This window comes from Bactrocera neohumeralis, chromosome 3 (genome assembly GCF_024586455.1).
Source record: "Bactrocera neohumeralis isolate Rockhampton chromosome 3, APGP_CSIRO_Bneo_wtdbg2-racon-allhic-juicebox.fasta_v2, whole genome shotgun sequence".
Lineage (NCBI taxonomy): Eukaryota > Metazoa > Arthropoda > Insecta > Diptera > Tephritidae > Bactrocera > Bactrocera neohumeralis.
In genome coordinates this window covers 39,832,711-39,846,111 of record NC_065920.1, presented here as the reverse complement: position 1 = coordinate 39,846,111, position 13,401 = coordinate 39,832,711, and the positions used below count along the sequence as shown (strand labels likewise).

General features: G+C 38.7%; 1 protein-coding gene across 1 annotated transcript; it reads left to right on the top strand.

The window, feature by feature from the left end:
- The first annotated feature begins 425 nt into the window (after nucleotides 1–425).
- Nucleotides 426–2,748, top strand: LOC126752566 (gamma-tubulin complex component 4 homolog). The gene has a single exon (XM_050463475.1). The coding sequence runs from the start codon at nucleotides 581–583 to the stop codon at nucleotides 2,603–2,605; it is 2,025 nt and encodes a 674-aa protein (XP_050319432.1). The 5' UTR covers nucleotides 426–580; the 3' UTR covers nucleotides 2,606–2,748.
- Nucleotides 2,749–13,401: the final 10,653 nt, after the last annotated feature.

The following is a 13,401-nucleotide window of genomic DNA, read 5'->3' as shown; positions in this document are numbered from 1 at the left end:
TTTTGCAGTGTGCATTATAATAAGTTCCGAAAGATTTAAATGTTTGCAAACATTAAAATAAACTAGCGCCGCAATGTACGATTTACAATAATGCCGAAATTATTGCTTAACGAATTAAAAATATATTACTTCTATATAAATAATTTATAATCATTTCCCAATAATATTTGCATTGTTTTAACACATACCAAAGTCAATTGCTTTCCAGTGCGATGTGAGAGTTTGAAGTTAAAATATTATGTAATTTAACACCGCAATAGTAACTATATTTTTATTATTAAATTATTTAAATAATATTTATCATTCGCGTTATTAGAGTAAATAATTCTTATAAGACTACATAATTACAAGCGATTGTGTGAATTCCCCATTTAATGGCAATATCTGCTAGTGGCAACATTGGTTATGTGACAGCTGTAGAAATTAAACTGACGTTTGCCAATCGGCTGTTCGACCATTTCAACAAACATCCCGCGACAATAATTTGTTTATAAAATAATCAAATAGTTTTATTTGCAGCAGTTCAAATAGCCAATAAGTACTTTCAATGATTCTTTCACTTTGAAAGGTAGCCATCAAAATGATACATGAAGTGCTGCTATCTTGCTTGAATTTGCAATCGAAATATTTATCCTTGGAAGACTTTACCGCAACAGATGTCTCGACTTTCTTGCATCCTTGTGAAAAGCTAGTTCTACAGGACATTATAACTATCATTAACTTGTTACGTGACATTGAAAAATTTGCCAAAGTATGCGGCAGCAACAACAGTGTCAATAGAAATGTAGTAATATTCGATACAGATGAGCCGCTGCAAAAGGGTCTTTATTTGAAGGCCTTCGCAAACGGTATAGACACTGTTTTAAAGGATTATTTTGACAACATTACTGCTCTTGAACAAAATTACTTGAAAAATCCAACAAATTTTTCACTGCTTTTTATATATCGAAATTTAAAGACATATGAACCGTTAGCGCTATACTTGCGAAAGTTAATTCGGGTAATACGAAGTCAAAAATTACATGGCTGTGAAATTATGCAGTTTTTGCACCAAAATGCAGAACATGGTGATCAGAAAATACGCGCCGCTATTAAAACCTTGCAACTTGCAGTGAACGTAGTATTTTTCAAACAACTTACGCATTGGATACTTTATGCCAAAATAATTGATACATACGGCGAGTTCTTCATACAATGCTCAGAGGGTAATATCAATAGTGCCGCTGAGAGTGACACCAGCAAATGTGCCAGCACGGAAAGTGGCAAACAAGCTAGTACAATAACCACATTGTCTAAAGTGGCAAGTACGTACGCTGACATTTGGCGTTATGAAATATGCTATGAACTTTTACCACATTATTTACCCACTGGTTGGGCCGAAAAGGTACTTTTCATTGGCCAAACAATACTCATATTTAAAGCAGATGCTAATAAACACAAGATTCTCACACAAAACTGGAGTAAAACGGAACACACCGACTTGGAAGATGAGAGCTCTTTAAGCAATGAGAAGGAGCATATTTACTTTGGAAAGATACAAATGCTACAAAACGATGAGGAGCTGAACGTGCAACACTACGAGAGCATCGTTAATGAAATTAAGGCATATTTAACAACACGTTTGTCTGAAATAGCAATTAATCAAGCGGATTTGGTACAGCAACTGAAATTAATAAAAGAATATTTTTTACTGGGCCGCGGTGAATTGTTCTTGGAATTTTTACGTCTCACATATGAAATCGGCAAAGACAAGTACAATGAAAATAAAGTGCATGATTTCGTAAAAGCTTTCGAATCTGCCGCACATGGAGTTGGTGTTTCTGAAGACTTGGAACGTTTCTCACTAAGTATCGCCAAACCACTATTGCACAGTAGTAATCCAAAAGAATTAGAACACAACTATTTGCATTACATGCAGCTAAATTACAAAATTAATTGGCCATTGCATTTGCTGTTCTCGCCGAAAGTGATCGACAACTATAATATTCTTTTCCGTTTTCTACTTTTAATCAAGAAAATGCAATTCGAGCTACATATGATGTGGTGCAATAAGGTGCGACGCACCAAATTATGCTCACGTGAAAAATTCAAACTGACAAGCCTCTTAAACCAATTGATATTTTTCATAGATAATCTACAGTATTATATACAAGTCGATGTGTTGGAGAGCCAATTCAGCATACTTTTGAATACCATACAAAATAAAGCGGATTTTGAGGAAATTCAAAAAGCGCACAGCATATTTCTGGCCAATATACTTTCACTCTGCTTTTTACTGACTAACGAAGAGAGTAATAAGCTAAATATCAATCAGTTTATAGTCTCACAATCAAATAATCCGATTTATAATATCTTAATCGATATATTCAGTGTGTGCGACAACTTAAGTAACGTTTTGAGACAAGACTTGTGTGGGATGGTAATTAAAGATTATATTGATCAACAAGATGAACGATTTAGTATGCTGATGGATCAATTAATTAATTATCTAATAGGTTTGAAAACAAACCCGACTACAACTCCATTGTCGCAGTTACTCTTGCGATTAGATTTTAATCATTGGTTCAGCACCAAGAAAAAAAAGTTATTTAGTTTAGCAATGTAGGGGTTTTACAAATATACATTGAAATTTTAACGTTTAAAAAAAAAACTCTCAAATACTCTGTATTATATTATTAATGTTGAATTAAAAAATTACTGAATTTTGTTTTAATAAATTGAGAAATCTCATGCTTCGCATTATAAAAACTAAATGAAGTTATTTGAAAAAACAATTATCTTTGATGATTTTTGCGCGAAATTAACCTATTATATCTCCCTAGTTACTTTTAGGGGTCGAAACAAGACTTTAAGTAATGAGTATTTTATTTCGAGAACCAAGTCTGTTTGAATCGGCAAGCAAAAACTATATCTTGTTATCACTAGATAACCCCTAGCGGCCATGTATGATTTATACTGGCATTGAGTCCAACCCGGGCCCTGAAAATATGTGCTAAAAGGCTAGTCCCACGCCCCGTTCTCACTCAGTCAGGTGAAATTCAAGCTCCGTCTGGTGTCATTTTCAGACTTGTTCCGACTTGCGCACTACCAGGAAGTAGAGTGCATTGTTGTTATTGTAACTTCACACGTTGCCCCTTGCTGCAGGATATTGCCTAACAATGACGTCGCCCAATAACACTAGTTGTTGTTGTTTTAACAGAAATTCAATCCCCGTTGGGATGGCAAATGTCATTTGTGTTGTCGTCGATGTCATCTAACGGTAGGCCCAAGAAACGTGCTGTTTCGACGGGGTCGGACCAAAGGGAGGAAGGTGTTAGATGGGTAGGGTTTGTAGGGCATGCAAAGAGGTGGTCAGTGTCATGCGGAGACTCGTTGCAAGCAGGACATACATTGGGTATGTCAGGGTCTATTCTGGATAAGTAGGAGTTTAACCTGCTACAGTATCCAGAACGAAGTTGCGCAAGGGTCACACGCGTTTCTCGTGGCAGCTGGAGCTCTTCGTCTGCGATGGGTGGTGGTTTGACTCCAAGAACGCCATTCACGGGAAGGGAGTCGGTGAAGGTGTTGATGGCTCCGCTGTGAATGGCGGTCAGTACCTGTCGAAAGTTAGTTGCGTCCGAAGTCCGGTCGGCGTACTGTACGACGTCGTCGACGTAATCCAGGAATGACCTTTTGATGCTCCTAGGAGGCGGTTCCGCTCAAGCAGATGGCTGCAAGGGTGATTTCTGCGAAAGCATCTCAGCAGGAACTGCTTGGAGAGAAGTTGATTATGCTCCTTAACAGGGAGCATAAGCATCTCACTGTGGAGGTGTTCAATGGGAGACATCAAAAGACATCCTGTAGTGGTCCGGAGTGCAGTGTTTTGACAGGTCTGTAGTTTCCTCATCTGCGTGCCACTGCATCCAGGCGACCATATGGAAGCTGCCCCAATAACACTAGTCGCGTCCGCGGGTTCTGCAGCCGCAACAACCACCACCTGTATATCACCCTCGCACTCCAAGGGTTCCTACTACTTTAAAGTGGGCATAAACGACACACATGTGCGTTCGATCTGTATTAATTCGTTTCGCCATACACGACATACAAATCCATTTTGCGTTCGTTCTTCAAACAGTGAATATGTGCGACAAACAAGGGGGAAAATTGTTTGTCCGCGGTCTTTCCCATTTGGCGACACGAGAAAATGAGATTTTGTGTGCACACAGTGCCATACACGACATACATGTGTACATGTGTACACACTGATCGTAAAAAAATTAAACATTTTCACAAACATGGATTAGTATGCGCACAAGCCCATACACGAGTAAATCGCGATAGAACACATACAGATCGAACGCACATGTGTGTCACGTATGGCCACTTTCACGGCGGCACATCAAACTCCTACAATTCAACTTCAACGGCCTTTAGAGCAAGATCGAGGAGATAATCGATATTTTATTAGGAGGGAAGGATGGATGGGGTTAAGAATCCAAACTAAACCTCCGCTCAGATCTTCTGAGTCATACCGGTTCCAATCTCTTATATAAAAATCGCGAACGACATAATGAATGTGACCTTACCTTCATTCTCTACCGATCAATATCGTCTAATGGATGGCGCCATTGACCGCTTCGATACTACTACCCGTTTGGTACTTGGCGACTTAACGCGCACCACGATTTTTAGCATTCCTGCCTCTCAATGCCCATACATATGTAAGAACTATACTAATAAAACTTAAGCGTTTATATAAACCATCATACAAAGAAACAATAATTATTTAAAATTTAATTATTTTTTGTGTACTTCTGGTCATTTTAAATGTATGGTTAAAAACTTACAATTATTATTTATTTTATACTCTCACAACTTGTAAGAATCCATTCTGGAGAAGGCAGAATCAACGTCGCGGTTGTTAAGGCCAATGATATCAATATCATCAACATACGCCAGCAGCTGTACACTGTTATAAAAGATTGTACGTGCTCGATTAAGTTCTGCAGCTCGAATTATTTTCTCCAGCAGCAGGTTGAAGAAGTCGCACGATAGGGAGTCGCCTTGTCTGAAACCTCGTTTGGTATCGAACGGCTCGGAGAGGTCCTTCCGGATCCAGACGGAGCTTTTCGTGTTTCTCATCGTCAGTTTACACAGCCGTATTAGTTTTGCGGGAATACCAAATTCAGACATCGCGGCATAAAGGCAGCTGTCGAAAGCAGCTTTGAAATCGTCGAAAAGGTGGTGTGTGTCGATTCTCCTTTCACGGGTCTTTTCCAAGATTTGGCGCATGGTGACTATCTGGTCGGTTGTTGATTTTCCAGGTCTAAAGCCACACTGATAAGGTCCAATCAGTTTGTTGACGGTGGGCTTTAATCTTTCACACAATACGCTCGATAGAACCTTATATGCGATGTTGAGGAGGCCAATCCCACGGTAGTTGGCGCAGATTGTGGGGTCTCCTTTTTTATGGATTGGGCAGAGCACACTTAAATTCCAATCGTTGGGCATGTTTTCGTCCGACCATATTTTACAAAGAAGCTGATGCATGCTCCTTATCAGTTCTTCGCCGCCGTTTGAATAGCTCGGCCGGTAGTCCGTCGGCCCCTGCCGCTTTGTTGTTCTTGAGGCGGGCAATTGCTATTCGAACTTCTTCATGGTCGGGAAATGGAACGTCTGCTCCATCGTCATCGATTGGGGAATCGGGTTCTCCTTCTCCTGGTGTTGTGCATTCACTGCCATTCAGCAGGCTGGAGCAGTGTTCCCCCCATAATCTTAAGTATGCTCTGGGCATCGGTGACTAGATCACCTTTGGGGGTTCTACAAGAGTATGCTCCGGTCTTGAAACCTTCTGTAAGCGCCGCATTTTTTCGTAGAATTTTCGAGCATTACCCCTGACGGCCAGCTTTTCAAGCTCTTCGTACTCACGCATTTCGGCCTCTTTATTTTTCTGTCTGCAAATGCGTCTCGCTTACCTTTTCAACTCTCGGTATCTATCCCATCCTGCACGTGTTGTGGTCGATCGTAACGTTGCGAGGTAGGCAGCCTGTTTCCTCTCCGCTGCGGCGCGGCACTCCTCGGCGTACCAGTTGATCTTTTGCACTTTCCGAAAACCAATGGTTTCGGATGCAGCTGTACGTAAGGAGTTTGAAATGCCTTCCCACAGTTATTATATACCGAGTTGTTGACGAGTGCTCTCAGAGAGCAGGAGCGCAAGCCGAGTAGAAAATCATTCGATTGTCTGGTTGGATTGCAGCTTCTCGACGTCGAACCTTCCTTGTGTTTGTTGACGTGCGTTTTTGCTGCACAGAGGCGGGTGCGAATCTTGGCTGCAACAATATAGTGGTCCGAGTCGATGTTAGGATCTCGCAGCGTACGCACGTCTAGAATATTGGAGACGTGTCTTCCGTCTATCACAACATGATCGATCTGGTTGGTAGTTTTTCGATCCGGAGACAGCCAGGTAGCTTGATGAATCTTTTTATGCTGGAATCTAGTACTACAGATAACCATATTTCGGGTCCCGGTGAAGTCGATCGGCCTCAACACATTTGGGGATGTTTCGTCGTGGAGGCTGAATTTACCGACCGTAGTGCCAAAGATACCTTCTTTGCCCACCCTGGCGTTAAAGTTGCCAAGCACGATATTGACATCGTGGCGGGGGCAGCGCTCATAAATGTGCTCCAAGAGCTTATAGAAGGCATCTTTGGTAACATCGTCCCTCTCTTCCGTCGGGGCGTGGGCGAAAATCAGCGATATGTTGAAGAACTTCGCTTTGATGCGGATTGTGGCTAGACGTTCATTCACCGGAGTGAATGATAGTACTCGGCGAAGGAGTCTCTCTCCCACCACGAATTCCACACCAAACTAGCGCTCCTTTATATGGCCACTGTAGTAAATGCCATAAGGACCTACTCGTCTCTGTCCTTGTCCCGCCCATCGCATTTCTTGGACGGCGGTGATGTCAGCCTTTATTTGCACGAGGACATCAACCAGCTGGGCAGCGGCACCTTCCCAATTAAGGGACCGGACATTCCAGGTGCATACCCTCAATTCGTAGTCCTTTTTTCGTTTGCCATGGTCGTCATCAAAAGGAGGACTCTCATCCGAGGCTGTGTGCTACTTTTCATTGGGGGTGTTTTTTACGTAGCGGGTCCCAAACCCAGCGCACAACCCTGCGGAGGGGATGTTTCGCCTTCTCACTTTAGCTCGCCTTCAAACGGATGTTCTTAGGCTACCCAGAGAATACTTGGTACATGGAAAATTTGGACAAACGAGTGCGTATGTGTATGAAAAGTCGTCAAGGCCATTTGTCATATGTGCTTCATATGCTCTATCCTCTGTACTTTATGATTCAATAACAAAATTATAATTCACTCTATTTAATTCCATTCTTGCGTTAATGTTGGAACACCCGATTATCGTTCGAAGTCATCGAACGTCTGATGAAGAACATATTTTTTTTCAAAAATGCACTTGAAAATTGCACATACATAACGGTAAGCAACACAAAAAGGCTACCGCGACCCTGATAATAATTTTTTTAAAGACAATTAGCTCATTGGCATACATATTCATTTGTCGTTTTCCATGTTTATTCTTTGTTTTTATTTTTGAAAGAATAATAAATTTATGTCGATTAATTAATTTGAATAATTATAACAACGCTACGCTACAGTACAAATATATATGAATGAATGGCTGAAAGTTATACAAATATATTATTTTAAGATAATTACTGTGACACGTTTATGATGAACATGTTTAAATAACTCAATATTTTTATACTCTCGCAACAATGTTGCTGGAGAGTATTATAGTTTTGTTCACATAACGGTTGTTTGTAAGTCCTAAAACTAAAAGAGTCAGATATAGGGTTATATATACCAAAGTGATCAAAGCGACGAGTAGAGTCGAAATCCGGATGTCTGTCTGTCCGTCCATCCGTCTGTCCGTCCGTCGCTGTAACTTGAGAAAAATTGGCGAGATATCATGATGAAACTTGGTACACGTATTCCTTGGCTCCATAAGAAGGTTAAGTTCGAAGATGGGCAAAATCGACCAACTGCCACGCCCACAAAATGGCGGAAACCGTAAACCTATAAAGTGTCATAACTAAGCCATAAATAAAGATATTAAAGTGAAATTTGGCACAAAGGATCGCATTAGGGAGGGGCATATTTGGACGCAATTGTTTTGGAAAAGTGGGCGTGGTCCCGCCCCTACTAAGTTTTTTGTACATATCTCGGAAACTACTGTAGCTATGTCAACCAAACTCTACAAAGTCGTTTTCTTCAGGCATTTCCATATACAGTTCAAAAATAGAAGAAATCGGATAATAACCACGCCCACCTCCCATACAAAGGTTATGTTCAAAATCACTAAAAGTGCGTTAACCGACTAACAAAAAACGTCAGAAACACTAAATTTTACGGAAGAAGTGGCAGAAGGAAGCTGCACCCAGCCTTTTTTTAAAAATTGAAAATGGGCGTGGCGCCGCCCACTTATGGACCAAGAACCATATCTCAGGAGCTACTAAACCGATTTCAATGAAATTCGGTATATAATATTTTCTTAACACCCTGATGACATGTACGAAATATGGGTGAAATCGGTTCACAACCACGCCTTCTTCCAATATAACGCTATTTTGAATTCTATGTAATGCCTTTTCTGTATAATAGGAACCAATGATGATAGCGGAATAAAACTTTACACAAATGCGGTATTTGAAAAATATGTAAATGACGTATTATGAAATCTCGATTATCACTTTATCATGCGAGAGTATAAAATGTTCGGTGACACCCGAACTTAGCCCTTCCTTACTTGTTTTCTTATACATTTGTATGTATATAAAAATGAAGCGCCTTTTTTGTATGTCCGCGCATTTCATTCCGAACCACTGCACGGAAAGACGTGAAAATTTGCACGGATATTCCTTTAGTCCTGGAGAAGGTGCTAACGGCGGCCTTTTTTGCAAAATCACCCTCGATTTCGCAATTTATGTCTATATTTATAACTCAGGAACGGCTGAACCGATTTGTCAGAAAATTGGCGATGATGGAACCTCGGGACGGGCATAGGCTACTTTCTATCGTTTTATGTTAAAAGCCAAAACAATTCATAAACAAAATGAAAATATGTATATTTCAAAACATAAGCATGTGTTCAATATTCATGTAAGAATGATTTGAGTATTTTTTTACTTCAAAAATATAAAATAATAATAAAACACATCTACTGCCAAGGATTCGTGGTTTTTGTTTACATACTCATATACATATGTATATGAATTATAGTGATAGTTGTAACTGAATAAGAAAATGTTGAATCATAATTTGAGATGAGCATCGATATACGATGCAGATGCAGAGACTGTGAAGATGTTGTTACACCAAATGTATGTATGGACTATTCCTTAAGTGATTTACGAAGTCAATAAAAACAAGAAAAACGTTAACTTCGGTCGCACCGAAGCTAACATACCCTTCACAGGTGCATTTCTTTTAGTAACTATGTGTTCAGTTTGTTTAGAAGCTATACCCTATAGTAATCCGATTTTTTCGGAGATTATATTATTACCTTAGACACTAATCCATGTCAAATTTTGTGAAGATACCACGTCAAATGCAAAAGTTTTCCATACAAGCCCTTGATTCCGATCGTTCGGTTTGTATGGCAGCTATATGCTATAGTAAGCCGATCTCAACAATTTCTTTCGATATTACACTATTTTTATGAACAATAACTCATACCAAATTTCGTGGAGATATATCGTCAAATGAGGAAGTTTCCCATGCAAGCATTTGATTCCGATCCTTCGGTTTGTATGGCAGCTATATGCTATAGTTAACTGATCTGAACAGTTTTTCGGAGATTACATTATTTCTATTTTTAATGAAGCTATTTTAAATTTATTTGAAAAATATGTTCCGAAGTGTGTTGTTACTCAAAAAATGAGTTCTAATTTATGGTTTTCGAAAGAATTATGAAAATTAAAAAATAGAAAATCTCGTGCTTTTAAACTTAAAAAAAAAAAATTGGTTTAGTTGCTGACTATTCAAAATATTCTAAATTGCGTCGACAATTTGCTGAACTTAACAAAATATGTTATAATAATTATATAAACAAAGTAAAAAATAATATTATACGTAATCCAAAATTGTTTTATGGTTTCGTCAACTCCAAACGCAGAATTTCTAATTTTCCGTCCGTTATGAAATATAAGTCTAGTATGTCTAGTGACAATCACACCATTTCTAATATGTTCGCTGAATTCTTTAGGTCCAATTACTCACCAAAATCTCCAAAAAATGTTCCGCATCAGCACAAGTTATGTGCGATTTCTGCTATTAATGCACCTACCATTTCCGAAGCAGACGTCTTATATCAGTTAAATATGTTAAAACAATCATATAATTATGGCCCAGATATGATTCCAAATATACATTATATACCAACCCCTAACAAAACTATTTAATTCATCTCTTATGCAAGGCTTATTTCCATCCATATGGAAAAAGTCATTCATAATTCCTTTAAATAAGAGTGGATTTAGGTCATCTATTGAAAACTATATAAAACTTTGCTTGAATTTGTATCACATGTATCAGCGGGCTTTAGGGAGAATAAGAATACTGATGTTATACGAGTATACACAGATTTTAGTAAAGCTTTTGATAAAGTAAACCATTCAATTCTTTTGAATAAACTTGATCTTCTTGGTTTTCAATCAATATTTCTAAAATGGGTTGCTTCTTATCTTAGTAGTAGAATTCAACAAGTCATATTTAACGATACTTTTTCTGACATAATTAATGTTCCTTCAGGCGTTCCTCAAGGTAGCCATCTTGGTCCAATTCTGTTCTTGTTATTTTTAATGACATATAATCTGTTGTTATGTATTCAAGAGTTTTATTATATGCTGACGATGCAAAACTTTTTAAAACATATACTTCAAACAGCAAAAGATGTCAGTTGCAAGCAGACTTAAACAACCTAGTTTCTTGGTGAGATTGAACCTTAAAAAATGTAAAACGATTTGCTTTTCACGTAGATCTGTAGACCCTACTTCATACGCAATACAAAATTTTAGGTTGGTTGATCTGGGAGTAACTATGGACCACAAACCCAATTTTAATCTTCACGCATCTACCATTTTAAAGCTAAAGGCGCTCTTAGTTTTGTTAAACGTTAGTTTAAAGAATTTAGAGATCCGCTTACCACAAAAATTATTTTTACTTCTCTGGTGAGGCCTATATTAGAGTATGCTTCTGTGGTTTGGAACCCTAGTTACCAAGTGCATTCGGATAAGTTGGAGTCCGTTCAAAAACAATTTTTACTTTTTGCCTTAAATCATTTGCATTGGGATTCCAGTTTAAATCTTCCCCCTTACACTAACCGTTTAAAACTTATAAATCTCCCGTCACTCGCTAGTCGTAGGGAGGTGCTTGGTATAATATTTCTTGTAAAACTCATGAATGGCAGTTTAGACCCTTAATTTTAAAATCTTCTAGAAAAAATTTTGAGTTAAATGAACCACTCCACCGTATATGTCATGATTTCAATTCTCATTCGAGCACATTTGATCTAACAGACTCACCCTTTACCAGAACTATATCTTTAAAACTGAGGGACTAGTTCGTATATATACAGACGGATAGACGGACAGACAGACAGACGGGCATGGCTAAATCGACTCAGCTCAACATACTGATCATTTATATATATACTTTAAAGGGTCTCCGACGCTTCCTTCTGGGTGTTACAAACATCGTGACAAACTTAATATACCCTGTTCAGGGTGTGAATATTGGTTGCCAATTTAACTTTTCCATTATATTGTTATCGCAATAAATGATATCCTTGACAGCAAGGAGCGCCGCCGGTTTAGATTGGTTTATATTATATTTATACCTAGATCCCGCAACATTTTCATACCATTTGTGCAGTGCAAATTGTGTTGTGCTGTATATAAGTCTCAGGCTCGCCGAGTATCTCTTTGATGTAGCTAAGTTCTTCAAAGTGAACTGTTTTTCCACAAATTCATTCTCTAAACATTCCAATAAAGCTATATAATTGCAGCACTTGCGAATTTCTTTCTTTTGAAAACAGTTGACTGTTGCGTCTTTCCTCGAGTATGATTGATTAATTTGTCACGAACAGTCTACTTGTATGACTGTAGACTGGACTAAAATGATGAAGCCTCGTATGATCCATTGTCATATATCTATGAGATATCGAGATCCTCCTCCTAAATAGCTCCAAAAATTGCCGAGAATAATCAATTTGCTGTTACTTTTGCTAAACTCTGAGCACGCCCGGCACACATTTTGCTGAGAGGTTTCTCATGTCTAAATATTCTTGAACAATATGTTCGATACGTTCCTTTGAAAACTTAGGATTGACAATATCTTCAGTGCCTTGTATGGGATTCAGTAAACCACCTATGAACGGTTCCTTCGGCTGCTCATTTTATGGAACCGCCGATATAGGATCACTATATCACATAGCTTCTATACAAGGTGCGTTCCAAAGTAAACAGGACTTAAAAAAAAAAACCATACCAAATGGTTTTTTCGGCAAAATCAATTTATTTTATTCAAAATAGTATCCTTCTGCTTAAATACAGCTTTTTGCACGTCGAACGAGTGCCGGTGCAAGCAAGGAAGAAGTCGCATGGTGCCATATCAGGTGAATACGGGGAGTGGTTAATGGTTAAAATGTGATTTTTGGTCAAATAATCGGTCACAAGCGTCGATCGATGGGACGGCGCATTATCGAACACGTCGAATACGGCGCACCAAACGCTTCAAAACTCCAAGGTAGAATACCCCATTAACGTTTTGGCCGGGTGGAACAAATTCTTTGTGGACAATACCCTTGGAATCATAAAAACAAATCAACATTGTCTTCACTTTTGACTTCTCCATGCGCGATTTTTTGGGTTTCGGCTCGTCCGGTCCCGGTTGCTTCCATTCAGCACTCTGGCGTTTCGTTTCGGCATCATATTGGAAACACCAGGTTTCGTCACCAGTCACAATATTGTGCACGGAACAAACCGTGCATGTTCGATCAAAATGCGATAAATCGATGTTTTGGAGATGTTCAATTCCATTTCCATGAATTTCAATGATAATTTTGGCTGATTTTTGGTGAATTCACACACAGTTTCGATGGAATTTCCGGTAATCACGGCTTTTGATTGGCCCACATGTTGATCGTCATTTATGTCCTCAAGACCACTTTGGAAACGTTAAAACCACTTTTGCGCTCTGCTATGGGATAGGCAATCATCGCCGAAAACTTGTTTCATCAATTGAAACTGAAAATTTCGGTAAAAAAACGACAATTTTTTTCGTAAAAAAACAATTTTTTTTTTCAAAACAAAATATTTTTCAATGTTGGCTATTTGTTCGA

Bases quoted from the DNA above. Each gene is read 5' to 3' on its own strand.
- LOC126752566 (XM_050463475.1), top strand. From the start codon at position 581: ATGATACATGAAGTGCTGCTATCTTGCTTGAATTTGCAATCGAAATAT.